The 25566-nt window shown below is 42.5% G+C and overlaps 3 protein-coding genes, 2 long non-coding RNA genes and 1 pseudogene across 5 annotated transcripts; all 6 read right to left on the bottom strand.

The window, feature by feature from the left end:
- Positions 1–1512: 1512 nt before the first annotated feature.
- LOC145696607 (uncharacterized) lies at positions 1513–8221 on the bottom strand. The gene is made up of 5 exons (XR_014133818.1): positions 7689–8221; positions 2212–2742; positions 2087–2169; positions 1984–2044; positions 1513–1731 (listed from the first exon to the last, which is right to left on the bottom strand). It is a non-coding gene; the product is annotated as an uncharacterized LOC145696607 (long non-coding RNA).
- A 6962-nt stretch (positions 8222–15183) lies between these two features.
- Positions 15184–15897, bottom strand: LOC145697667 (uncharacterized; annotated as a pseudogene).
- A 1892-nt stretch (positions 15898–17789) lies between these two features.
- LOC145697668 (uncharacterized) lies at positions 17790–19613 on the bottom strand. Its single transcript, XM_081774883.1, has 5 exons — positions 19412–19613; positions 19246–19368; positions 18962–19203; positions 18203–18914; positions 17790–18162 (listed from the first exon to the last, which is right to left on the bottom strand). Exons 1-5 carry the CDS (start codon positions 19559–19561, stop codon positions 17881–17883), a joined length of 1509 nt encoding a protein of 502 aa, XP_081631009.1. The 5' UTR covers positions 19562–19613; the 3' UTR covers positions 17790–17880.
- Positions 19614–20298: 685 nt separating this feature from the next.
- LOC145697669 (uncharacterized) lies at positions 20299–21978 on the bottom strand. Its single transcript, XM_081774884.1, has 6 exons — positions 21850–21978; positions 21686–21805; positions 21426–21643; positions 20672–21377; positions 20409–20630; positions 20299–20346 (listed from the first exon to the last, which is right to left on the bottom strand). Exons 1-6 carry the CDS (start codon positions 21976–21978, stop codon positions 20299–20301), a joined length of 1443 nt encoding a protein of 480 aa, XP_081631010.1.
- Positions 21979–22099: 121 nt separating this feature from the next.
- On the bottom strand, positions 22100–23751 carry LOC145699337 (uncharacterized). The gene is made up of 3 exons (XM_081776603.1): positions 23558–23751; positions 23365–23516; positions 22100–22838 (listed from the first exon to the last, which is right to left on the bottom strand). The coding sequence occupies exons 1-3, from the start codon at positions 23719–23721 to the stop codon at positions 22663–22665; spliced, it is 492 nt and encodes a 163-aa protein (XP_081632729.1). The 5' UTR covers positions 23722–23751; the 3' UTR covers positions 22100–22662.
- Positions 23752–23899: 148 nt separating this feature from the next.
- LOC145699989 (uncharacterized) lies at positions 23900–24701 on the bottom strand. Its single transcript, XR_014134121.1, has 4 exons — positions 24432–24701; positions 24226–24389; positions 24051–24178; positions 23900–24012 (listed from the first exon to the last, which is right to left on the bottom strand). It is a non-coding gene; the product is annotated as an uncharacterized LOC145699989 (long non-coding RNA).
- Between the last annotated feature and the right edge of the window lie 865 nt (positions 24702–25566).

Here is a 25566-nt window from a genome sequence, read left to right on the forward strand (position 1 = left end):
AATTTCGAATTGACAGCTACCGATGTGAGCCTGTAACAGTCGTCTTCGTATCTCTTCTTTCGCTTACCTCCATCTTCAACGTTTTTGCATGCCAAAAATGCAAAAAAATCGGAAACTTCAGAACCAGCTTCTCGAAGATAAATCTCCTGAATTTCTATCTCAACATCATTTGCAACAACTACGTTTGGAGCTATGGAAGCTGGCTTCTCCCCGAAAAATTCAACACTGCCTTCCAAGCAGCGAAAACTTGCACCGGAATCGTCGAGACTCAGATGAGCAGATTTCTCGCGATGATTGGAACGAGTGGAACAACGAAAAATAGCGAAAAAAGGATGCCAGACTTCATGCACTCGAGCTCGACCGCCAAAAGTCTCCAAGACTTCGTCGATCAGAAAATCATCGATCTTGCGAAGAAATCGATTTTTGCTGCTAGAACTTCACTCATATCAGAAGCACGAAGAAAACAATCAAAGACTGTTGATGTAGCAATAGATGGGTGTTATAATGATACTGGTAGGTCAGGGCTGTAGTTGGACAATTTGTAGAGACTTTTTCGACAAAATTTTAGGGCTGTAATTGGACAAAAGTCTTTTAAGAGAATTTTTCCACAAATATTCTAGGGCTGTTATTGGACAGAAGTCAACATGTTTGCTCGGAAAATTCTACGGGCTTTAATTAGCCAATTTGTAATAACCGGATATATAATTCTTTTTTTTGGGCCATAAACGAAATTGGGCGCAAGCTTGCATCGTCAGTTGTGTCGCAAAAGTTCGTAGAAGATTCAAAATCATCGGCAATCAGTGTGTCAAAAAGCCGCAAGAAATCACCGATGAGTAACTCGAATCAAATGGAAAGGGATTCATCGCTCCTCGAGGAACATCATCATCAAGCTTAGAAAGAATCGGCGTGCGTGAGGTCTTCGAACACACTCTTCTTCAAATTCATCATGAACTTCCCGACGCAGTCATCAAAATCGCCTGTGACCAAGACGCGAAGATTCGTGATCCGAAGAATACAAATATTTTCATCGATGAAGAGCGAAGTTATCAACTCATGATTCCGATGGACCACGTCGCCTTTGTTGACGATCGAGCCCACATCAGCATAAATGTCCATGGAACTTTCCAGCGGCATCTCAAGACTGGTTCATCAGGAGGCGTCACAGTCGATCCGATGGGATGCGATTGTAAGTGCAGCTCAAGAGAACGATTATTTTTAGTCGAGCGGTTTGAGGGACTACTTTACTTTGGAAAAGACATTCAGCTCGAGCACAGTAGTTCATGGATGGACGGAAGTGAAACTGTATCGAATTTCGTCATGAGAGTATATCTTCAAAAAGACGAAGCGACCCCGTAAGTTCTAGCCCTTCGCTTTGGGGATGGGATCTGAGCATAGACTTCAACCAAGAACTCACAGGATTGACGATTTACGGGACGAGGATTCAAAAGGTCGATCCAATTTGGAAAATCAGCGGCTCTTTCGGCTCTTGATATGTCAAGTTTGGCCCGACAGAGGAACTCAACCTTTTGCAAGCAGACGAATTTACGTTCTCATTCGAGACAAGATCGAAAACAGTACCACAGATTGAAAATGCGTATTTCTGCGGACATTCCATTTAATTTTGAAAATTCGGGAAAAATAAATAAGAAAATATTTCAGAAACCCTGTCGTGGAGGAAATCGTATCAGCGTTGTTTTGACGAGTTTTTTCTCTGTGCAAAGAGCTTTCTCCCTAAAAAATTCGAAAATGTTCACATTTTAAGGAGCCCCCCCCCCCCGTCAACAATTTTCGAAAAATCTATTTTCGGAATTTCAGAATTATGACCCCGGAAATGGATTCTACAGGTCAAAAAACGATTTTGAGATGAATGAACTTATGATAAATTGAACTTCCAGGAACACTTAGAAGCCAAAATATGGCTTTTTTGAAATTTTCGATTTTTCGAGGAAAATTGTTGACGGGGGTCCTTAAGCGCGCAATTACCTTTTATCTTTCGAGGCAAGGAGTATTCCAGACTTTATTCTATATCGAAACCGTTGTGGAACTAAGGAATTGACTAAATGAAAGAAATTCATAACTCAGTTACCATAGGGGTTATCTGGGCACCAAGAAAATCCATTTGTTCCGTTTTGAAAATCATCTCTGTCAATTCCAGCATCGATTCGAAATCTAGAATGAAGGTTATTGCTGGAAATAAGTTCGACTTCTTACATAGACTTATAAGAGTCTTTGTGGTAGTCAGCTGTAACGTAGGACGAAGAATCATTGTGGAGATGATACTTTTCAGCAAAAGTCCTATTCAGCTGAAGAACCTCGCATTCGTAGTGGTTCCGTACGCGGATTTTAACCTTGCCGCTTTCGTCGAAAACATCGTCCTCGCAAATGTACCCGAAGAAGGAGGGCGCTTCAAAGAGGGATCGTTTTGTCGTTGGTTCTCGAAGAAGCCGATCATGATCCTATCTTGTTATCATGTTTTTATCGCGCAACGTATTTATGCGGAGCGCGCTGCATTTTCTACTCACTTCGTTCTCGCTGCTCCTCGGAGCACTACAAAATATACCAGTTCTTTTTCTACGCTAGACCGAGTTCGTGTTTTTGCAGTTATTCGAGAGCCAACATAAAATGGTACCAGGACTACTAGAACCCTCGCCCTTCATCTAAAAAACTTCGTTTTTTTTTGTTGGAGTCTCGTCAAATCTTCGCTGGTAGAGAACGGAGCCGCTTGCCCATCCCCTGGACATCCTAAAAATCAACTGTTAAGCTGACGCTTGAATCAAACCGCCCACGGGCGTCACTCTTTAACCGTGCCGAGTTCTCGGCCACACAAAGAGTGCCCAAACAAGGTAATCCTGATCTTCTCGAGCCTAACCGTCGCGTGTTTTTCGCCTTCAACACTCGCTACGACTACCTCAGCACCGTCAACCACTGTCACGCCGATTTCTTAAGCTGGCACGAGAATCAAATCGCGTACGCGCGTCACTCTTTAACGCTGCCGGTTTACCGGCCACATAAAGAGTGCCCACCAAAGGTATTTTGACCTGCTGAGCCAATTACCTCGACTTTTTATCGCCCGTCATGACCGACCTGGAGATGCTCAAGAAATGGTCCGAGGAAGTCGAATCGAAGCTCAATACCTTGGACGTCAGTTCCTCCGAGTACGCCACTAACAACGATCTTCTTAAGGCCTTGAAAGCCAAAATCATCGCCGCGCTGAAAACTGCGCCAGTTCCTAACGCCAAATCTCCCAACGGCGATCTCACGCGCGATCAAACGGCATCTTGACGTTCGTCCGAGTCCGCGCTCTCGACACTCGAGTTCACCGGCCGCGATTTTGATCGCACGGCACAATTTCTCGTGCTTGTCGACAAGATCTACGACACCTACATCGACTCCGACGCCGCGCTTGAAGCTCCCTTCGTCAAGCAAGTAAAAATGCGACTTGCCGAGAATCCCTACGCCCGACTCAAGGCATCCACGACTTCTACTTCAACCTGGGCCGAGCTGAAAGCCTGGATTACCGCCAACTTTGATAGCGGTCTCACGTCTATTCAACTGCTCACTCGGGCGATCGAGACCGACTACAAGAAAAATTCCTGCTGGAAAGCCTTCGCCACAGACGTCGACTCTCGCATGTCCGCCGCTAAAGCCGCAGTTGTCGATCAGATACGAGCCCGCAATGCCAAAATTAACGGCAAAAGCAGTGACCACGACGACAACGCGCCATCTGTCGATGACATCTTTTCCTTCTTCAGCGCCGCCGTTGTGGCAGAGAGACTGAAATCACATGCTGGCCAAATCCACTCCCTCCTCGCGCAAGAATGGAAATCGGTCAACAACGCCGCCGACCTTGCCTGCAAAGCCGAGTACATTATTGCGCAAACCGGCCGCTCATCTTCTGCCTTCTACACAAGCTACTCCAAGCCGAGCACCAAGCCCGCCACTTCCTCTGACAAAAGCCCGATCAGAAAAAGACCGGCAAAAAGTGGCGCGAGCCTTGTAAATGGGGCAAAGACTGCCGCAAAGGCAAAGCCGGCAAATGCGAACTCTACCACGGCCCTGGCTTCGGCTCCAAATCCCAATCTACTGCATTTGTCGCCAAGGACAAAGTTCCACAGCAGTCACAGTCGCTTCTCGTCGAGTCTTCGGCGGTTTTTCAATAACTGCTGACGTTACTACGTGTGCAACCTCAGCAGAACTCTTCACTTGCCACACGTACTTCAACCTCGATCTGTCTTTGCGCATCAATGGCTTCAACCTCAAGTTTCGCGCTCTTGCCGATTCTGGAGCCGCCAAGAACATCATTCCGATGCACATGCTTCCGCCTGCGGTTCACGACTTGATAAAACCGTGCAACATGACTTTCAACGGATGTGGTACTATGAGTTCTAGCGGCACTATTTTTGGTCGCCTCTCACACGAAGCAACGCCGCATTCGTTCGACCATGTAACCTTCTACGTCGTAAAACAGAACTTCCCAGCCATTCTCGGCCGCGAATTTTTCACCGGTCCTCACTTCAAAGATGGCTCGTTTGCTCTCGCCGGTTCTGGCCTCAATCTCACTCTCCTCGATGGCACTAAAATCGCATTTCCTTGGTCAAATACTCCTCCAGCTCCCGGCTCGCTTCTAAAAGTCATCTCTACCGATGAAATGATCAAGGAACTCGCCGAAGACTACGGCATCACCATTGACACCACTTTCTTCAAGGGCGCAGACCTCGACAACCTCGTCCTTCTGATCTACGAGTCCCGCGACATTTTAAAGCGCGATGGTGACCCTATCGGAGAATTCAAAGAAATGGTGCGCATCCCCACTATCGAAGGCCTCACCAAAGCTCAACGTGAGCGCCCGATTCCAAAACACCTGCACCCGGAAGTCAAATCAAACGTTGGTGAAATGGCCTCTGGAGGCATCATCGAGCCTTGTAAAGACGGCAAAGGCTTCCACTCTCCACTCATCCCCGTTAGAAAGAGCGACGGTGGATTGCGCGTCTGCAGCGACTTCAAGGAATCCCTCAACAAGGTGCTCACCGAAACGACCGATTTCTGGCCACTTCCTTCTATGGAAACCATCTTCGCCGACATCCAGCACGGCCACAAAATCTTCTCCTCCCTCGACTTGTCCAAGGCCTACTGGAACTTGGTCATAGACCCGCGCGACCGCCACAAAACGAATTTTACATTCGACTCGAAATGCTGGCAATATGTGCGCGTCCCCTTCGGACTTCGATTTTCGGGTGATGCCTTCTGCAAAGCCATCACCAAGATGCTCTCTAAGGTCACTCTCCAGCAGAATTTCTGCACGTATGTCGACGACATATTAGTGTTTTCCGACGACACGGCTACTCATCTGGAAGTCCTTCGCCAGATCTTCGCTGCTTGCCGAGAATACGGCGCTCGACTCGGCGCGAAAAAATGCTCATTCGGAAAAGCCTCGACCAGATTCATGGGCCGAATCATCAGCGCCGAAGGAATCTCCATCCCACCTGAAAACATGGAGCATATTCTAGCGCTCAAACCTCCTACAACGCGCAAACAACTACAGTCACTAATCGGCAACTTCTGTTGGCTCAAAAACTGGGTTTCTGCTAACCTTGGACAGCCGATCGCCGAAAACTGCTTCAGCCACGTGATGAGCGAAATCACAGCACTCAACAAAGCTGGCAAAAAGTTCTACTGGTCCGCCGAGGCCGATTTCGCCTTCGAACAGGCCAAGAAAATGATCGCGTCCCCTAAGGTCTTCGCCTTGCCTGATTTCTCATCCCCATTTCTCTTGCTAACGGACGCATCAGATCGAGCCGCCGGCGCAGCCCTTATGCAACAGATTGACGGTCGCCAGCGACTAATCGCAGTCTCCAGCAAGTCTTTCTCCGAAACTGAACGCCGTTGGTCCGCGACCGAGCGCGAATGCTACGCACTTCTCCACGGCTGCGAAAAGTTCGCCTATTACTTAAAAGGCCCGATTGGCTTCGTCGCTCTGGTCGATCACCGCGCTCTCCTAGCAATCGACAAGAAGTTCTTGAACAACTCGAAACTACAGCGCTGGCAATGTCGCCTCTCCGAGTTCAAATTCACTGTCCAGTACGTCGAAGGACGCACTCACGTTCTAGCCGACATGCTCTCTCGCCCCTTCGACGAAGTCACATCTGACCCTATTGTCGACGACACTTGCGCCGGCCACTTCTACAAACTCAACAACGACTCGAACTTGAAGGTCTACATTCCTTCCTGGGTCGCCCCTGCCGAAAAATTCAAGAAATCGATGCTCCTCCAGCGCAACGAAGAAATTGCTGATCTTTTCACAGTGCGCGCTATCTTGTCTGACGAGCTCAATCCTGCTCTTCCGATTCTAGAGCTCCGCGAAATAGAACAAGCTCAGTCAGAAGATGCCCTCGTATCTTCCATTCGCAAACTTGTCTCTAGCTCTACTCCTCTCGACAAATGGACATGGCCCGATGAAATTTATGGCTGTTCCATCTTCAAAAAATACGCTTCTGCCCTCTCCATCCACCAATACTCGAATCTGCTCACCATCAACTGGGGGGGTAGTACGCGCATCGTCATTCCCGACTCTCTGGTCGCTCACTACTGCAAAGCTGCTCATGACTTGAAAGGTCATATGGGAGTTGATAGGACTTCGCACTTTCTCAACTGGTGCTGGTGGCCATATAAAAACGATGATATCCGCTCCTACGTATCTAGCTGTCTTAACTGCATAAAGCAGAAAGGGTTCGACATGCAGCCTAGCCGCCCTGACAAAAAACATCTCTACCGCGCCACTCGCCCGCACGAGATCATCTACTGCGACTTCATCACTCTCCCTACTTCTCGCTCTGGTAAGCGCTATTGTTTGACCGTCCAGTGTGGCTTCTCCCGATGGATTCAAGTTTATCCTACTCACCGCTGCCGAAGCATCGACGCTGCTCGCGGTCTAATGCGCTACTTTCTCGAATTCGACTTCCCGAAAATCCTGTCGTCAGATAGAGGTCGACATTTCGATAATGAGGTCCTAGCTGATCTGTGTACACTCATGAAGATCAAACAAAACCTTCATGTTAGCTACCGCCCCGAATCATCCGGTGTCATTGAGCGTGCTCACAAGACTCTGAAATCGTCCTTGTGGGGCATGGTGCGAGATAATCCGTCGTTGGACTGGGAAATGGCACTGCCAAGCGTTGTCAGCTGTCTCAACCGCTCCATCAACACCGCCACCAAAATCTCCCCCTACAAGTGCATCTTTGGCCGAGATCCCTCTTTCAACGGCATCACTCTCGAAAAGCCGATCGGAAATGGCACTCCTTCCTCCTACGCCGTACACGTTGCTGAGCTCTTGGAACGTGCGCATAAATTTGTGCGACTCAGTCAAGAAGCTGTTGACCGACTAGTGCTTGAAAAAGGTAAGGCTAAAGTGCCGCCCGAAGAAATCACCGCTGGCCACCTTGTCATGCTCAAACGCGAGTTCGCCGCTGCTGCTAAGCCAGGAAAACAAAAATGGCTCGGCCCGTTCCGTGTTCTTGCCACCGACGATGTCATTCTACAGATCGACCTCGATTCTAAGCCAACTTGGGTACACCGCTATCATGTGGTCAAAGCCAAAATTCGCCCAACTCGCCTCGATCCCGACTTACTTGATCTCTACGATGAACCTGATCCGCCGCCTCAAAATCCAGAAAACGTTCAACAAAAATTACCTGGTGAAAATTCATCTTCTTCTGCGGCGGGCGAATCTCTACGTCGTTCGAAAAGAAACCGACGCCAACCCGACCGATTGCAGTATCCAGCAGCTCGGTAGCTCATGATTAATTTCATGAGATTTATTTCTCGACTTTTTCACCGTATTTCAGTCGCTGATTGTCCTAGCCAATCAGAGGCCTGCTTCCGCTTTCCCTTCTGGTCGCCGCTTTTTCCCTTCCGAACCGCCGCGCTCGCGCTCTAAACCTGCGCCGCGCGTCCAGCCAACTCAACTCTTCAACCTAGAATCGTCATCGTCTGGGGGGCTGTCGTTGGTTCTCGAAGAAGCCGATCATGATCCTATCTTGTTATCATGTTTTTATCGCGCAACGTATTTATGCGGAGCGCGCTGCATTTTCTACTCACTTCGTTCTCGCTGCTCCTCGGAGCACTACAAAATATACCAGTTCTTTTTCTACGCTAGACCGAGTTCGTGTTTTTGCAGTTATTCGAGAGCCAACAGTTTTGTGCTCTGCAGGCAAGGTTTCGCGCGTCGTGGGTTCTCTGCGTCCATTGAACGATCTTCAGTTCCAACTAGTTGCATTCTTTTGTTCGTCATACTAAATGTTTGGCTCGACAAAATGTTAAAATTTTTTCTAAAGTTTGTAAATTCGGTTGGGGTGGTCTTTAGGGGGTTTGCTTGCCTCTGATTGGCCGATGCAAAAAATGGTCTCTGACCACCCCACCCCCCAAAAATCCATTCCTGATTGCTGAGCCGACCTTTCGAACAAATTTAACCAATCTGATTCAAATATTTCAGAAACTTCCAATTCGCCAGCAGTTAAATTGACTCTTGACTTCAACCAAAATCCATTCTTTAGCATATAACTTTTGTTACTTGATACATGCTCATCCGAAACGAGGTCTAGATCGAACCGATCACAGAAACGCTCCGCCTCCGAGTAGTATAGCCAGTTTTCGGAAATAATCGAGTTCGCCAAATATGTCTCTGTTTGTGTTCCATTGTTTGTTTTTCGTCGAAAAAGGACTGTTAAATTTTTGTATTTATCATTGTCAAATCTTGAGGAAGTTATCACTGGTCTCATTTCTGTCTCGGGGAAAAGGTCCACGTGGTTCTCAAAGTAAACCAGACCAGCAATTGAAAGTAAAATGATGAAAACAATAACAAATAAACTGCAGCATTCTTTTTTCATTTTTGTGATATTCGGAATTTGATATTTTCGACAGTTATGGCAATCGCGGTAGTTTTAAATGGTTGAGTGAACTCAAATTATTAAAATAAATGCTTTTGATAAGGCGGTGTGTTATCGGTATCTTCAAAAGAGACATCCTTATTGGGAAAGAACGAGAGTTGCTTTTTCTCAATTTAGTGATAAAGTATCACGAGAAAGAGCCAGTGAAAATTTATAGGATTAATTTAAAATAAAACACTTTCGGCATTCAAAAATCAAATCAAATTGATTTTGAATAAAGTTCATTTTGGAGTTAAAACAACGAAAACCGTGAAAATCGTGGCGAGGCATTTAAATTCCGTTGTATTCCGCGTAACAGATCGATTTTCATTGGAACTCTCACATTATATGAATTTTGGCAAAAGTCAATGATTTGGAGCGTTATTTTTGCGAATGCATAGAGCTGCATTTTTTTCTTTCTAAATCTCTTTTTGTTAAATAACGGTTTTATAAAAAAGAAGGCAAGATGAGGTTTTCTACCGTCATCGTTCTTCTTTCCGGATTTTCAAGAGCTCAAGAGATAAATAAAAATCTAGAGGAAATGTACAGTATCAAAACGTTGCCACACAGTAGAGAAGAAATAACAGCTGATCCGGTGTCAAATAGTTTCATCGCTCTTGGAGAAAATCCGAAATTTAGTGCAAGATTTGGAAATAAGGCACTTTACGGGCCCAATAATCAAGGAGGAAATCAGAATTATCCGAGTATGAGCATAACTAGCTCGCATCAGAGTTCACAGCATCAGGGGACACAGTATTCTCCAACGACGAGTTCGGGATCTGGATCCAGTCAGGTGTCGCAGTATGGTCCGAGTTTTGGGTCTCCTTCTCAGCCAGCTCAGATTGGGTTAAATTTTCAACATAATTTTTATCTAAAGTTTATTATCTAACCCTTTAATCAGCCATCAAGTCCATCCAATATGTACTCCTCTGGCTCCTCTTCAAGCAGCAACAACTTCCTATCTCAAAACTCATACAACCCCGGAAGTGTGTTTAGCAGCTCAAACTCGATATCGTCCAATCTTAACATGATCGAGTCAATGCTAGAGTATCATTTTTCAATGAACAATCTGGTTCAATACAGCGTCGATGAAATATTGAACTACGGATGCTGGTGTCAGCTGGAGAACCCGGATCTGTATCAATATCACAAGGGGCCACCGGTGGATAACATTGATAGAAAATGCCAGAATAGGAAGAGGTGCCATAAATGCATCACAATGGGTAGGGGATATTTTTGCTGACAAAAAATTAATAAGAAATTTCATTCAAATTAAACTGTTTAATCAAATCATCAAATTATCTATTCAGACACGGAGGGGACATGTGACCCGTCTTCCCAAGTCTACCAAGCGCACTATGACATTACTGGCAAGAAATTTGTTTGTCAATCAACTGGCAACGAGTGCGTTGATAACACATGTCAATGTGATGTCGATTTCGTTAACTCACTCATTTTCTCGCTCCATGAAATGAACAACTATTATGTGAACTCGTATGGTTGGAACCCCGCCGAGCAGTGTCACGCGAATCCTTTTGCCAGGTTACTTGTTAACGTAAATCAGCATATTATTTTTTCAAAAGAGGTGCTGCCGATAATTGCTGCGGAACTTATCCGAAGCGATACCCTTACTTCTCCGATTCCGGCGCAAGATCCTGTTGTAATGGAAAGGTTTTTTCAACATCGACAAATGAGTGCTGCGGGGAAACCTTAGTTGGCCTTGGCGGCTGCGCTCCTACAGTTCCCCCGACTGAGCCTCCATGGTAACATAAAATACGCATTATTATTCAAGTTGACATATTATAAGCCCATGTGAAAATGGCGGGACATGCGTGACGACAGAGACGGGTACGGTCTGTGACTGTCTCGCAGGATACAGTGGCTCGCTGTGTGAATGGTCATCTTGCCAACCAGATCCTTGCGGTGATCATGGATCATGTCTAGACACATCTTCAACTGGTTTGCTAACTCTCATCAGCTGGCTTTAATTCTTTTTATTCAGTATCGCCAGGGAGCTATGAATGTGTTTGTGACCCATGCTGGTACGGCACTCATTGTGGAAATTTTCCAGATATGAATATCGTCGAATGCAGAAAATTGTCTCAATTATTTTATTATTGTATATTTGATTTTGCAATTTTGAAACATGATAAAGACCGACAACAACCACAACCACTACAACTACAACAACCACCACAACGACTACAACGACAACAACTACCACCACTACTACTACTACTACTACTACTACTACTACTACTACTACTACGACAACAACGACTACGACGACTACGACGACGACAACAACCACCACCACCACCACAACAACAACAACCACAACGACAACAACAACAACAACAACGACAACAACAACAACAACGACTACAACAACAACAACAACAACGACGACCACAACAACTCCCGATCCATGCCCTGTCAGCCCAGACCCATGCAACGCAGGTGATTGTATCGCTGATGGAAACACTTACGATTGCATCTGCCCTCCTGGTTTTCAGGTTCACAGCCATTTTTTCTCGTTCTTTTAGTCAGCAATATTTCAAGGGAGAGCATTGTGATCGAGTCTGTGTTCTAACCAACAACCGTTTGGACATTTCCATCGTCATCGACACTTCTGGTTCTCGAGTCTCCGAGGAAGCTGGAATTCGGGAGCTGATTCAGGTTAGTAATGTTTTTTTCAGTGATCGTAAATGCGCATTCAAGTATCTTGTTGATAATTTCGACACGCAAACCGCAGTTAAATTCTCCATCGTCGACGTCGGTGACAGCCGAAACAATCAACTCAGCGTATCATTAGGTACGGAGAATAATTAAAAATGATGGAATGGGGAAAACTGGTCTAAAAAAGAGTCGATAGAGAAGTCTTGAATAAATGATTCTTTCAGGCCCCGCAAGTTTTAATACGAACAGTGCAATAATGAATGCCTACGATAACAACTTGGATTGGTACGAACAAACTACTGCTATAGGCGGCGGAATGACTCTTGGCGCACAACAACTGGACACGAATGATGCGGTTCCAGACGCAATGATTGTTATTACTGATGGCTGGGATGGAGATCTTGCGGGTGATAATTCTAAACCAAGACCTAAAATTAAGATTTCTAGCGTTGCAATCATCGGCGGGCGCAATCAGCGCCTCTGGAATAACAACTCTCGCTGTTGGCTACGATCCAAGTGGTTTCGTCTCGGTTTGAAAGAAAAAACAATTTCATATTGATCAATTCAATTATTTTTAGTCAAGTACTCTAGAAGACATCGCCGCTGGAAATACTCAGAATGTATTTACAGCCATTGACCAATCGACCTTGGACGCTCTTAAAACTCAGATGTTTGACGCACTGTGCGGAGTTACTAGCAGAAGGAACGGGGCTAGACCTGCGTCAAAAGTTATGAATGATTGATTTCTTCTAGTCCGGGAAAAGAATGATTAGCGATTGGTCGCCAAGGCCGATTATAAACATGTTCGTCTGGCAAGCGGCGAGTAAGTACAAAAACAAGTTCAACACTCTACCGTCCTGGGTGCCCGGATATTCGGCTTGGAAGGCTGGCGAAAAATTCCCTTTTATCTATGAGCGAGAATGAAGAGTTCAAAAGTGAAGAAAAATTATGTACAGTTATGTTTTATTCAAAAAATTCAATAAAGCCAAGGACCCAATAAATTTTACATTTTGTACAGAAATCGAGAAAAATTGTGGAAGAATTACTTTTGGTTGAGTTTTGTTCATGTTTTTTTTTTTCAGGAAGCTTCAACTTGAATCTCCTTGAAAGTTGATTTGTTGACTTGATCACTGCATTGTTGTCTTTTCATGGATCTCTCTCGAAAAATAATTAATTCAAAGTTTCGAAAGGTTAGCTCAAATCATGTTTGTTGTCGCTTTAATTTTTAATGGACCAAAATAGATCTCAAGAATTAGACCAAGGACAATTTCGGTAATTTCCGGAAAAGAGCGGACCCGTGACATAACGGGTTTTTTCTTGAACTCCAATGGTATCGAACTTCGTGGGTACTCGACGGTTGACTGTACAATTGATCTTGTAGTGCCCACTTTTGCCACCAGAAGACCGGTTGTATCTGCTAGTGAGAACTTTCCAGAAGAGCCTTGCCTCGAGTGGTGAGGTCTTTTATCGGTCAAAAATGATCTTGCCAGAAAAAAATGAAAGAATTTACAAGTTAAGCCGCTTTCCTTGAGGCTGTCGGGGTTGAGTAATCACTGACGTAGTAATAATTCGATGTTCCATAGGGATTCCTTCTTTCAGAAGAGTGCAGAAGTTGTGAGTTACAGTTGGACCGGCCTTTTACTGAGTGACCCGCGCTAAAATATTTTGGTGAACTCATGCATATCCTCCTTGATTTCGCCTCTTTGAGTCATTTTTTTAATCTCTTGAGGTCAAATAAGAGCACATACTAATTACCTTGAATGATTAGCGGTCTCATTATAGATCAAATTATCGCAGGAAGAGTACAGTTTGGTCGTCGGCTGGGACGATTGTGCCACACGATCAAATATTTTGTAGATCAGAAAAATGAAGGAAACCAAAAAGCAAAGTCCACACCTAAAAGCGAATTTTAAAGAACGCGATCTGTCTACTTGACAAAATTGAAAATGCAAAAGTGTCTCAAGTGGAACACAAACGGACGAAGGAGTATCGTGCCTTTCTGGCTTACTTGAACGGGGCTTTTACAGGGCATTTAGAAGATGAGCTTCTTCAAAGATCAAGTGTTCATTTGACGCACTAAGAGCTCTTTTCAAGATGAATGGAAATGCATTTTCCGCCGTTCTTAGTTTCGCTCTCGATGAATATTAAGAAGATCAAATTGCTAGTACCGTTAAAATTTGATCCCAAAAAAGGGTTTTATCGTAAAAAGTCGACTGAAAATCAACATAGATAATTTTCAAAAAGGCCCACTTACCATGCAAAAAGACCTTTTTTGTCTGAAAAAGTCTTGAAATGATCCAGCGGTTCTCCATGTATGTCACTTCTCCTAATCGGCATGTTAGAATTTTAAAAATATAAAGATGATTTCCATCCTTCTTTCTCTCTGAATTGGGGAGATGCAGGCATATCGCATTATGAATATTCCACCAGAAGACTCGGTTTATACGATATTACGGGTAATTTGACAGTAATGGATTCCTAAGGGACGTGCTTTACCTGACCGCTCTTGCTTTTATGCACATTTTCTTATCTGATAATCTCTTTTAGACTCTCTTTTCTTTTTTGATAAAAACCTTTTTTCGAAATAAATAAAAGTTGCATATGATTTTTGGGGGTTACTCTCTAGCGCCACCTTTGTTACTTTTATCTCAACGTCAACCCAAATAATGCTGAATAATTTACTGCAACTTGAATCATGGAGTTCTTTGAAATGGCGAAAACTAACGTTTGCGACTTATTTTTGATAATTTATAATTTTTCTTGCTCTGTGAACTTGTCAGTCAGATTTTTAAGATGATAGTTGAAAAGCACCAATTGCAAAGTTCAAAATACTGATAAGCAGAGTGATGCACATCTCAGCCTTGAGCCACTTTTTTCCAAGCTTTGCTACAGCTGGGATTTTCGAGGAGAAATCCCCGACGAGTGGAATTCCTCGTTGTTTTCCAACAGATATGAGCCCGTAGAGAAGCTGTAGAACCAATGACACTATTGTAATAGTACTTTTTGGAAATACAAAACTTACAAATAACGATCACCAACGGAATGTAGAGAATAGATCTGATGCATTGGTTCGGGTTACGCGACTTCGAGCTCAAGAATTTCGAGCAATCGAGAGAGCTTCGATTCTGGCTAAAGCACTCCCGTTCGCAAAAATCCCGCTGTTTCAATAGATCACTAAATGTGTAATAGAACTAAAACCGATATCTCGAGACCTGAGATATTTTGAGCTGGAGACGAAAAGAGCAGAGTTGACGGCTTGCCCAGCCGCTCTGGAAGTAATTCCTTCCCTCTTTGCGATTTCTTCTAGGTTTTTCGACTCCTTGCTCAACAAATCGCTCTTGCCTGGTATGCTCATTCTCTCTTCCTTACGGGGTTCAAAGTGAAAATCAAGTCTATGCTTAGTCGTAAAAGTCTAATTCTAATATGCTAACGTTTCTTGAGAATTCTTCCTGGTAATTTTATTGGTTTATGATCAAAGAAGACTTTTATTATAATGGATGCCTTTTTTAAGGCAAAATTCAAAAAGATTTTCAGATGGAAGTTCAGAATGAAGAGCAAAGCGATGCAAGTATCAATTTACATCTCATTTTTCATATTTTATTCTATCTGGCTTGAAGTCATTGTTGGTTTCCTTAAAAAATCATTTGAGCAATTGAAAACTTTCTCTTGTAAGAACTTACTTCATATCTTTCAACCTCCGTGATGACACCGACAGCGACGGTCTGTTTCATATCTATGACGGCGAATCTTCCTAAGCCTGGATAATCCTTAAAGGGCTCAACACAAACTGGCTCAGTTGGAACAATCTGGACAAGAGCAGTATCACCGTTTCGTAACATCTCAGGAGAGTCCTCAAGCGATTTTTTGACCTTTTTGTCTATTTTCGCTATGAGTTTTGTGAACTTAAACTTGTGATGAAAGAATCGTACGACGGGATGGTTACCTTGCATGTTATGTTCTGATTGTTACATTGTAATCTTGGGGAGTAGCCGCTAGTGATACGAGATGGGTGGTTGAAGACCGTAATTTCAGCTCTAAAAGTCTTCGCCTCCTTGGCAGGGTAGTTGGAGTCAGATACAATGTTACCGCTTTGAATTTCCTTGATGGAGACGAAACCTTCTGAAGGCTTCGTTGATACTCTCATCTCTGTATCTTTGAGGGTGAATCCAACAATGTCACCGATAGAGGCTTCAGAAACCTGTCTGGAAGACATTGGCTCGGGCCAAGAGCCCCAATTTATCAATTTTATCGATTTAACTTCTCCATTGAGCTTGAGGGGAGAGAAGGACACTTCCATACCAACCCTGATGACACCTGTCTCCACTCGACCAGTTATATGTAATTGACCATTGAGATACAAAAAGTCATTGACAGGAAGTCGTAGTGGCTTAGGGAGGGAAATTATCGCAGGAAGAGTACAGTTTTGTCGTTGGCTGGGACGATTGTGCCACACGATCGAATATTTTGTAGATCAGAAAAATGAAGGAAACCAAAAAGCAAAGTCCACACCTAAAAGCGAATTTTAAAGAATGCGATCTGTCTACTTGACGAAATTGAAAATGCAAAAGTGTCTCAAGTGGAACACAAACGGACGAAGGAGTATCGTGCCTCTCTGGCTTACTAGAACGGGGCTTTTACAGGGCATTTAGAAGATGAGCTTCTTCAAAGATCAAGTCTTCATTTGACACACTAAGAGCTCTTTTCAAGATGAATGGAAATGAATTTTCCGCCGTTCTTAGTTTCGCTCTCGATGAATATTAAGAAGATCAAATTGCTAGTACCGTTAAAATTTGATCCCCAAAAAAGGGTTTTATCGTAAAAAGTCGACTGAAAACTCAACATAGATAATTTTCAAAAATTTTCACTTACCATGCAAAAAGACCTTTTTTGTCTGAAAAAGTCTTGAAATGATCCAGTGGTTCTCCATGTATGTCGCTTCTCCTAATCGGCATGTTAGAATTTTTAAAATATCAAGACGATTTCCATCCTTCTTTCTCTCTGAATTGGGGAGATGCAGGCATATTGCATTATGAATATTCCACCAGAAGACTCGGTTTATACGATATTACGGGTAATTTGACAGTAATGGATTCCTAAGGGACGTGCTTTACCTGACCGCTCTTGCTTTTATGCACATTTTCTTATCTGATTATCTATTTTAGACTCTATTCTCTCTTTTGATAAAAACCTTTTTTCGAAATAAATAAAAGTTGCATATGATTTTTGGGGGTTACTCTCTAGCGCCACCTTTGTTACTTTTATCTCAACGTCAACCCAAATAATGCTGAATAATTCACTGCAACTTGAATCATGGAACTCTTTGAAATGGCGAAAACGACAGAAAGATTGAGACTTATTTTTGATATTTTTATTTTTTTTTTGTATTGTGAACTTTTCAGTCAGCGTTTTAAGACGAAAGTTGAAAAGCACCAATCGCAAAGTTAAAAATGCTGATAAGCAGAGTGATGCACATCTCAGCCTTCAGCCACTTTTTCCCGAGCTTAGCTACAGCTGGGATTTTCGAGGAGAAATCCCCGACCAATGGAATTCCTCGTTGTTTTCCGACCGAGATGAGCCCGTAGACTAGCTGCAGAATCAATGACACTATTGACTTTATTGTTTAACTTTTTTGGAATAAAATTCTTACAAACAACGATTGCCAACGGAATGTAGAGAATAGATTCGATGCATTGGTTCGGGTTGCGCGACTTTGAGCTCAAGAATTTCGAGCAATCGAGAGAGCTGCGATTCTGGCTAAAGCACTCACGCTCGCAAAAATCCCGCTGTTTTAAGAGATCACTAAATGACATTTAGGAAATGTGTTACTAATGTAAATGTTAATAGAACTAAAAAAATTTTTCGAGACCTGAGATATTTTGAGCTAGAGACGAAAAGAGCAGAGTTGACGGCTTGCCCAGCTGCTCTGGAAGTGACTCCTTCCCTCTTTGCGATTTCTTCAAGGTTTTTTGAATCTTTGCTCAACAAAGCGCTCTTCCCTGCTATGCTCATTATCTCTTCCTTGGGTAGTTCAAAGTGAAAATCAAATCTTTTGCCAGTCGTAAAAATCCAATTTTAATATCCTTATTCTTCTTTTCTTGAGATTTCTTCCCGAGAATTTAATTGCTTTATTATCAAAGAAGACTTTTATTAGAATTGATGCATTTTAATTGAGCAAACTCAAGAGGATTTTCAGATGAAAGTTGGTTAACAAAGATTACCACAAGTTATATTTTTAGTTTGAAATTATGAAGAGCAAAGCGGTCGCATCTCGATTTACATCTCATTTTTCATTCTTTATTTTTTCCGACTTGTAGTCATTGTCGGTTTCCTTTTCTTCATATTTTTCAACCTCCATGATGACACCGACGCCAACGGTCTGTTTCATAACTATATCTGTAATGGCGAATCTTCCTAAGCCTGGATAATCCTTGAAGGGCTCAACACAAACTGGCTCAGTTGGAGTAATCTCGACAAGAGCAAAATCACCGCTTCGTAGCATTTCAGGATAGTTCTCAAGCGATTTATCTGACCTTTTATCTTTTTTCGCTATGAGTTTTGTGAACTAAAATTTCAATGAAAGAATCGAACAAAGGAATCGTTACCTCGCAAGTAATGTACTGATTGAAACATTGTAATCTAGGAGAGAAGCCGCGAGTGATACGAGTTGGGTGATTTGTGATTAGAACTTCAGCTTTAAAAATTTTCGCCTCCTTGGCAGGGTAATTGGAGTCAGAGACAACGCTGCCTCTTTGAATTTCTTTGATGGAGACGAAACCTTCTGAAGGCTTCATTGATACTCTAACAAGAGTATCTTTGAGGGTGAATCCAACAGTGTCACCGATGGAGGCTTCAGAAACCTGTCTAGAAGACATCGACTCGGGCCAAGAACCCCAATTAATCAAGTGTATCGATTTAACTTCTCCTTTGAGCTTGAGGGGACAGAAGGAAACGTCCATACCAACCCTGATAACACCTGTCTCGACTCGACCGAGAATAAGATATTGACCGTTGTGATACAAAACGTTATAAACAGGAAGTCGTAGTGGCTTTGGAAGTGATTTTATAGTTGTAAGGGGAGCTACTCGTTTGGGATGGATAATCCTGTCTAGCGCTTCAATCAGCGTTTTTCCGGAGAACGTGCCTTCTTCGACCTTCTTATTCCATCCTTTGAACCAGGTCATGTTTGCTGAAGGCTCAACGATGTTGTCACCGTGCAATGATGAGATAGGGATAAAGGGAACAGCTTCAGGGTCGATGTCGATCTGCTCGAAATATTTGCAAATTTCCGCGGTGATTTCGTTGAATTTTTTCTCGCTTATTCACAGATGGATGGATATTTGAAAATAATAAAAAAAGGTTACCTATATAACGAATTTGAAGAAGATTCCATGTCGTCAACACAAACGATAAAGTCGATGCCATTGAGAAGATAACTGACAAGACGAAAGTGTTCTCGAATCCGACCGTCCTTTGAGAAACTTGCTTCGTATTCCTCGGTCTTAGCAGAAAGGATAAGGAGAGCACATTGGATCTTGCTAGCGCCAAGGATCATTTTTTCGATGTTATCATGCTCGTCGGAGGCGTCAATGATATTGAGATCATACTAAAGCATATAAGTTTGCTGATATATGAATGTTAATTGAACCGTGTTCGTCTGAAATTTCCAAATATCTTTATTTCCGCTCATAGTATTTCCTTTCTCGACAATCAGTTTGTCGAGGAGCTTTGCATAGTCAACAGATCCCTTTTTCTCTGCTGCTTTTTCCCTCTATGAATAAAGCGAATAAATTGAACATTAAATGGAGATTTACATTTTTGACTCTCTCAAAAGCTCGGCCATCTATACCACCACATTCGTAAATGAGGTGACCGATAGTTGATTTACATGAATTACTGTGCCCAAACGCCAGGATATCAAAAGTTGGCTTCTCTGGCACACTCCACTTTGTCTCTAAGCTCATGGCTTCAAAAATTCCTCAGAGCACAAATTCGCTACGAAAATAAATGCTTGGACAAAATGAGTCGACTATTTCCGGTTTGCTTTTCAACCCTTTTATTACCAAAGATTGCGCCACGAATTTTATGTTGCAGAGTTATGATGAAAGTTGGAAAGCACGAATCGCAAAATTAGAAATACTAAGAAGCAAAGCGATGCACATCTCAGCCTTGAGCCACTTTTTCTAAGCTTTGCTACAGCTGGGATTTTCGAGGAGAAATCTCCAACCAATGGAATTCCTCGTTGTTTTCCGACAGATATGAGCCCGTAGACTAGCTGCAGATCAAATGACACTATTGACTTTGTGATAAAACCAGGGCTGGATAATTTGAAATCAACACAAATCTCAACACCCGAAAAGGCCCTATTGACCAATCAGGATGGCCAAATTCCCGAAATATGGGTGTTGAGATTTGTGTTGATTTCAAATTATCCAGCCCTGGATAAAACTTTTACGAAAAAGAACACTTACAAAAAACTACTGCCAACGGAATGTAGAGAATAGATCTGATGCATTGGTTTGGGTAACGCGACTTCGAGCTCAAGAATTTCGAGCAATTTAGAGAGCTGCGATTCTGACTGAAGCACTCACGTTCACAAAAAATATTTTTATTTGAATTGATGCATTTTTATTAAGCAAATTCAAGAGGATTTTCAGATGAAAGTTGGTTTACATCAGCGGTGCACATCTCAATTCACATCTCATTTTTCATATTTTATTTTAGCCGGCTTGAAATCATTGTCGTTTTCCTTAAAATCATTTGGACAATTGAAAACTTTGTCTTGTAAATTTTACAATGTAAAATATTTACCTCATATTTTTCAACCTCCATGATGACACCGACACCGACGGTCTGTTTCATGTCTACAACGGTAAATTTTCCTAAGACTGGGTAGTCCTTAAAAGGCTCAACAGAAACTGGCTCCGTTGGAGTAATCTGGACAAGAGCAGTATCACCATTTTTAAGAAACTCAGGAGAGTCCTCAAGCGATTTATTAGACCTTCTATCTATTTTTGCCAGGAGTTTTGTAAACTAAAAATTTCGATGAGGGAATCGTTCGAGGGGATCGTTACCTGGCAAGGAAAGGACCGATTGTTACATTTTAATCTCGGGGAGTAGCCGCCAGTGATACGAGTTGGGTGGTTCAAAACTGTTATTTCAGCTTTAAAAGTCTTCGCCTCCTTGGCAGGGTCGTTCTTGGGGTCAGAGACAACGGTTCCTCTTTTTATTTCATCGATGGAGATGGAACCTTCTGAAGGCTTCGTTGATTTTCTTATCTTTGTATCTTTGAGAGTGAATCCAACTGTGTCACCGATAGAAGCTTCAGAAACCTGTCTGGAAAACTTCGACACGCCCAAATTTATCAAGCTTATCGACTCAACTTCTCCTTTGAGCTTGAGGGGAGAGAAGGAGACGTCCATTCCAACCCTGATGACACCTGTCTCGACTCGACCAGTTATATGATATTCACCATTGAAATGAAAAACTTGATTGACAGGAAGTCGCAGTGGCTTACGAAGTGATTCTGTGAGAGTATCGAGAGATACTCGTTTTGGATTGATAATCGCGTCTAGCGCTTCAACCAGCGTCTTTCCGGAGAACCTGCCTTCTTCTATTTTCTTATTCCATCCGTTGTACCAGGCCATGTTGGTTGAAGGCTCAACGATGTTGTCACCGTGCAATGCCGAGATCGGGATAAAGGGAACGGCTTCAGGGTCGATGCTGATCTGCTTGAGATATTCGGAAATTTTAACGGTGATATAATTGAATCGATTCTCGCTTTTTTACAGATGGTTAAATATTTGAGAATAAGAAAAAAGAACTTACTTTAATATTGACTCCATGTCATCAACACAAACGATAAAGTCAATGCCAAGAAGACTAACAAGACGAGCATCCTCTCGAATCTGACCGTGCTTTGAGAAACTGGCTTCAACTTCCCTAGCAGAAAGGATAAGGAGGGCACAATCGACCTTGCTTGTAGCAACTCTCATCATTTTTTTGATATCATCAGGTTCGCAAGTATCAATGATATTGGCAGCATACTGAAAATTATTGTTCTCCTGATAAATGAATGTTTTTTAAACATTGTTCGTTTTAAATTTCCAATAATGTTTATTGCCGCCCTCAATTTGTTCCTCGTCAACGAGTTTGCTCAGAAGAGTTTCATAGTCAATGGATCCTTTTCCACCTGCTGCTTCTTCTCTCTATGAATAAAGCAAATAAATTTTGGCATTAAATGGAGATTTACTTTTTTGATTCTCTCAAAAGCTCGGCCATCGATACCACCACATTTGAAGATGAGGTGACCGATCGTTGATTTACAGGAATTACTGTCGCCGAGGGTAAGAATATCAATAGTTGGCTTCTCTGAGCTCATGGTTTCAAAAACTCCTGAGAGCAGAAATTTTCGCTACAAACGACTGATGCTTGCACAAAATGAGTCGACTATTTCCGCTTTACTCGTGAACCCTTTTATTACCAAAGATTATGTCACAAAATTTATGTTGCAGAGTTATGAGGAAAGTTGGAAAGCACCAATCGCAAAGTTAGAGATACTTAGGGTTATAAGATGAAAATTTGACCCATTTTTCTAGCTTTGTTTAGGGGTCTTATGATACCGTTTAAAAGAGCTCAGAAGCTGAGCTTTTATTTGGGCACAATTTCAAGTGGTCTGGGTCATGCCCGCAAGGCAATTTATGGCACCGGAAGTTCTGAAATCTGCACCAGAACTCTTCAATCGATTTTTACTATCGAAATTTACTATTCTAGCGCCTCTAGCGGCCACTAAGTTTCGAGTCAGCAGTATTTTATTGGCTTTTTAGGAAGCTCAGACGATGAGCTTTCTTACGCACCTGATTTCGAGCTATTTCGAGTGAACCCCAGCCTCCAAAGATTGATTGAAGAGTTCTAGTGCCGATTTCAGAACTTCCGGTGCCATAAATTGCCTTGCGGGCATGACCCAGACCACTTGAAATTGTGCCCAAATAAAAGCTTATCTTCTGAGCTTTCTAAAACTGTATCATAAGACCCCTAAACAAAGCTAGAAAAATGGGTCGAATTTTCATCTGATAACCCTAGAGATACTGATAAGCAGAGCAATGCACATTTCAGCCTTTAGCCACTTCTTTCCAAGGCGAGCGACGGCTGGAATTTCCGAGGAAAAATCTCCAACCCATGGGATTCCTCGTTGCTTTCCGACGGAGATGAGGCCGTAGATGAGTTGAAGAGCCAAGGATACTAAAATTTGATGATAGAGCTTGCTTTAACGCAGGGATGGAAATATGACAAAATTTTCCAACGGCACCGGCACGGCACGGCACAACCAAAATACCCGTGCCGGGGCACGGTACGGCACGGCAAGGCACGAAATTCGATAATGGGGTGCCTTAAATTCAAAAATCAAGGTACGGGGCTGAAACGGCCCGAAGGGCCGTCAAGCCCTTAAATTCAAAAATCAAGGAACGGGGCTGAAACGGCCCGAAGGGCCGTCAAGCCCCTTAAATTCAAAAATCAAGGAACGGGGCTGAAACGGCCCGAAGGGCCGTCAAGCCCCTTAAATTCAAAAATCAAAGAACGGGAATTAATGTCCTTTATATTTACCGATAATAAAAATTTTATGTAAAAATAGTGTTATACTGTGCCGCGGTGCCGCCACCAGATTTTATTCTGCGGCACGGTACGGCACGTGCCGTGCCGTACCATGCCGCTGTGCCGTGCCGTGCCGTGCCGCTCAGATTTCCATCCTTTAACGTTGAAAACTTACGAATCACGATGACCATTGGGATGTAGAGAGTTGACTGAATGCATTGATTCGGGTTTCGAGATTTTGAGCTCAAGAATTTCGAGCAATTCAAAGAACTTAATTCCTGACTGAAACATTCGCGCTCGCAGAAATCCCGTTGTTTCAGCAAATCACTAAAAAACCATAAACTCTTAGAATCTTCATCTTCAAATACCTGAGGTATTTCGAGCTGGAGACGAAAAGAGCGGAGTTAACGGCTTGCCCAGCTGCGTTCGAAGTATTTCCCTCTTTCTTCGCATTTTCCTCCGAGCTGTTGTTGTCCGGCCCTTTCCTCAACTGAGGATTCTTGCCGCCACCTTGAAGACCTGGTATGTTCATTTTTCTCTCTCTTTATCTGTCAGCTATGAGACTTCTGAAGTTATGACATGCTGCGCAAGTCGTTAAGTTAGACCTGTTTTATTATTTTCTTTCCGCCCAACTTTTATTGCTGCTCAGAAGACTTTCATCAAAAATTTATGCTCCAGCTTTTTATACTCAAGTTTATTATTATCAGTGAGTTGAATTAATAAAATTAAAAACAGCACGATTCTCCGTTAAGAAAACAGCAGTGTGCAGCAGGCTCATCATCGCAGAAACAACCTGTATTTTGTTCTTCGAAAAATGTAGATTCTGAAATAAACGACTATAAAATATGGTTAAAAACTTACTTATTACCAGTTTTTATCGCATTTGGATCGTTGGGAAATGAAAGTGATGAGTTTTTCTTGACTGTCTTGCACCTTTTTCGAAAATGCAATCATGTCGACTTGTCATGTGAGTCTTCAGATATTCCATTCTAACAAGAAATCATTATCTGATGAAATCGAACCCGTGAAAATTTACCGAGTAGCAGTGTAGGTACAAAAAGCGCATTTAAATTTCCGAGCTTCTTCTTGAAAATGCAGGACTCGGTGACGCGTCAGCTCGGCTTTTCTTTTATACTTTCGCTCGTCACCGAAAATTGGGCATAAATCGCAGGTGTACTTGAAGAATGATCGATCTCTCCACTTAAAAATCTGTCAATCTTTCATCCAAAGAAGGCAACAAACCGGGTTCCAGCGCCGCGGAAAAACGCGAGAGCAAGTTCGACCGTCAGAAAGCTGAACATGTCGGGAGAACACAGGATAGCTACTGTATGCTCTCTCTAAACTGCTGGGTGAATTCACGGGAAATTCTTCTTGATTAGGCTCAATCTTCGGCTCTATTTTCGGCTCTATCTTCGGTTGGATTGAGTGTTTGTCTTCAGGAAATAAAATTGAATCATTCTCTGCAACAAGCAAACTTAAATTTTGTCCAGGTGGAATCGTGACCACTGTTATCATGACAATTATCAAAATTTTGCCATCAGTGATGCTTTTTAGGTTTTATTAACGGCTTATCTAGAGAATTTACGTGCATTTTGCTTGTCTAGGCGACCTGCTTCGACTAAGGACGGAAAAAATCCAAATTTAAAAACTTTTTTGGAACTTCAATTTTTATTGCTACCATCGAATTCTCCATATTTGAAAACCTAGAAAAAAATTATTTGTTTAGACAGGAGGTCTTCTAAATCTTTTCTAACTATCATCTGAAAGAGCAAAAATGCCCTTCAGGAAAAGCTACTTTTAGGAGGGTTGCCGGATTTTTTCTTTTGATTTCTTTGTTGGATCATCAAGAGACAAGTCTAGGGCAGTCGGCAAACCAAAGAAAATAAGAAAGTTTTGATGTCTTCATGTTTAAAATAGGCATTTAAAAACGTGAAATTCGTCAAAAACAACGAGAAACGTGAAAAATCGCTTGACGGTCAATAATCGGCATACTAATGAGCTAAAAAAGTCGAACAAGTCAAAGGGAAGATATTTCGAAATAAATGCCTATCGAAATATATTTATATATATTAATATATCTATTAATATATATTATCTATATATTATAATATATATTAATAATATATTATCTTCGGGCCTCCAGTCTGATTTTTCTCGAGCTGGTTCTAATAGAGTCACTTATCATGTACACAAAATTTCACGCGTTTTGAAGTGCAGCGCGACCATTTTTACTATAAATTATTAGATAAGCTTTTATCAGCTCTAGAATCTGATTTTTCGAGCCTCCAAGCTAATTCCTCTTGACTGAAGTTTGGTTACTGTTAGGTACCCGCATGCAAAATTTCATACAATTTGAGACGCAGCGCGACCTTTTTGA

The sequence above is a fragment of the Oikopleura dioica genome, chromosome 2, assembly GCF_907165135.1.
Source record: "Oikopleura dioica chromosome 2, OKI2018_I68_1.0, whole genome shotgun sequence".
NCBI classification, from domain to species: Eukaryota; Metazoa; Chordata; class Appendicularia; order Copelata; family Oikopleuridae; genus Oikopleura; species Oikopleura dioica.

Bases quoted from the DNA above. Each gene is read 5' to 3' on its own strand.
- LOC145697669 (XM_081774884.1), bottom strand. From the start codon at position 21,978: ATGAGCTCAGAGAAGCCAACTATTGATATTCTTACCCTCGGCGACAGT. The intron at 21,644-21,685 runs GTTTAAAAAACA...AATAATTTTCAG, and splicing joins GGAAATTTAAAACGAACAAT to TATGCTGCCAATATCATTGA. The intron at 21,378-21,425 runs GTAAGTTCTTTT...TCTGTAAAAAAG, and splicing joins GACATGGAGTCAATATTAAA to CGAGAATCGATTCAATTATA.
- LOC145699337 (XM_081776603.1), bottom strand. From the start codon at position 23,721: ATGAACATACCAGGTCTTCAAGGTGGCGGCAAGAATCCTCAGTTGAGG. The intron at 23,517-23,557 runs GTATTTGAAGAT...ATGGTTTTTTAG, and splicing joins TCCAGCTCGAAATACCTCAG to TGATTTGCTGAAACAACGGG. The intron at 22,839-23,364 runs GTAAGTTTTCAA...ATCAAATTTTAG, and splicing joins CCCAATGGTCATCGTGATTC to TATCCTTGGCTCTTCAACTC.
- LOC145697668 (XM_081774883.1), bottom strand. From the start codon at position 19,561: ATGAGCTTAGAGACAAAGTGGAGTGTGCCAGAGAAGCCAACTTTTGAT. The intron at 19,369-19,411 runs GTAAATCTCCAT...CTTTATTCATAG, and splicing joins CTTTTGAGAGAGTCAAAAAT to AGGGAAAAAGCAGCAGAGAA. The intron at 19,204-19,245 runs GTTCAATTAACA...TATATGCTTTAG, and splicing joins GGAAATTTCAGACGAACACG to TATGATCTCAATATCATTGA.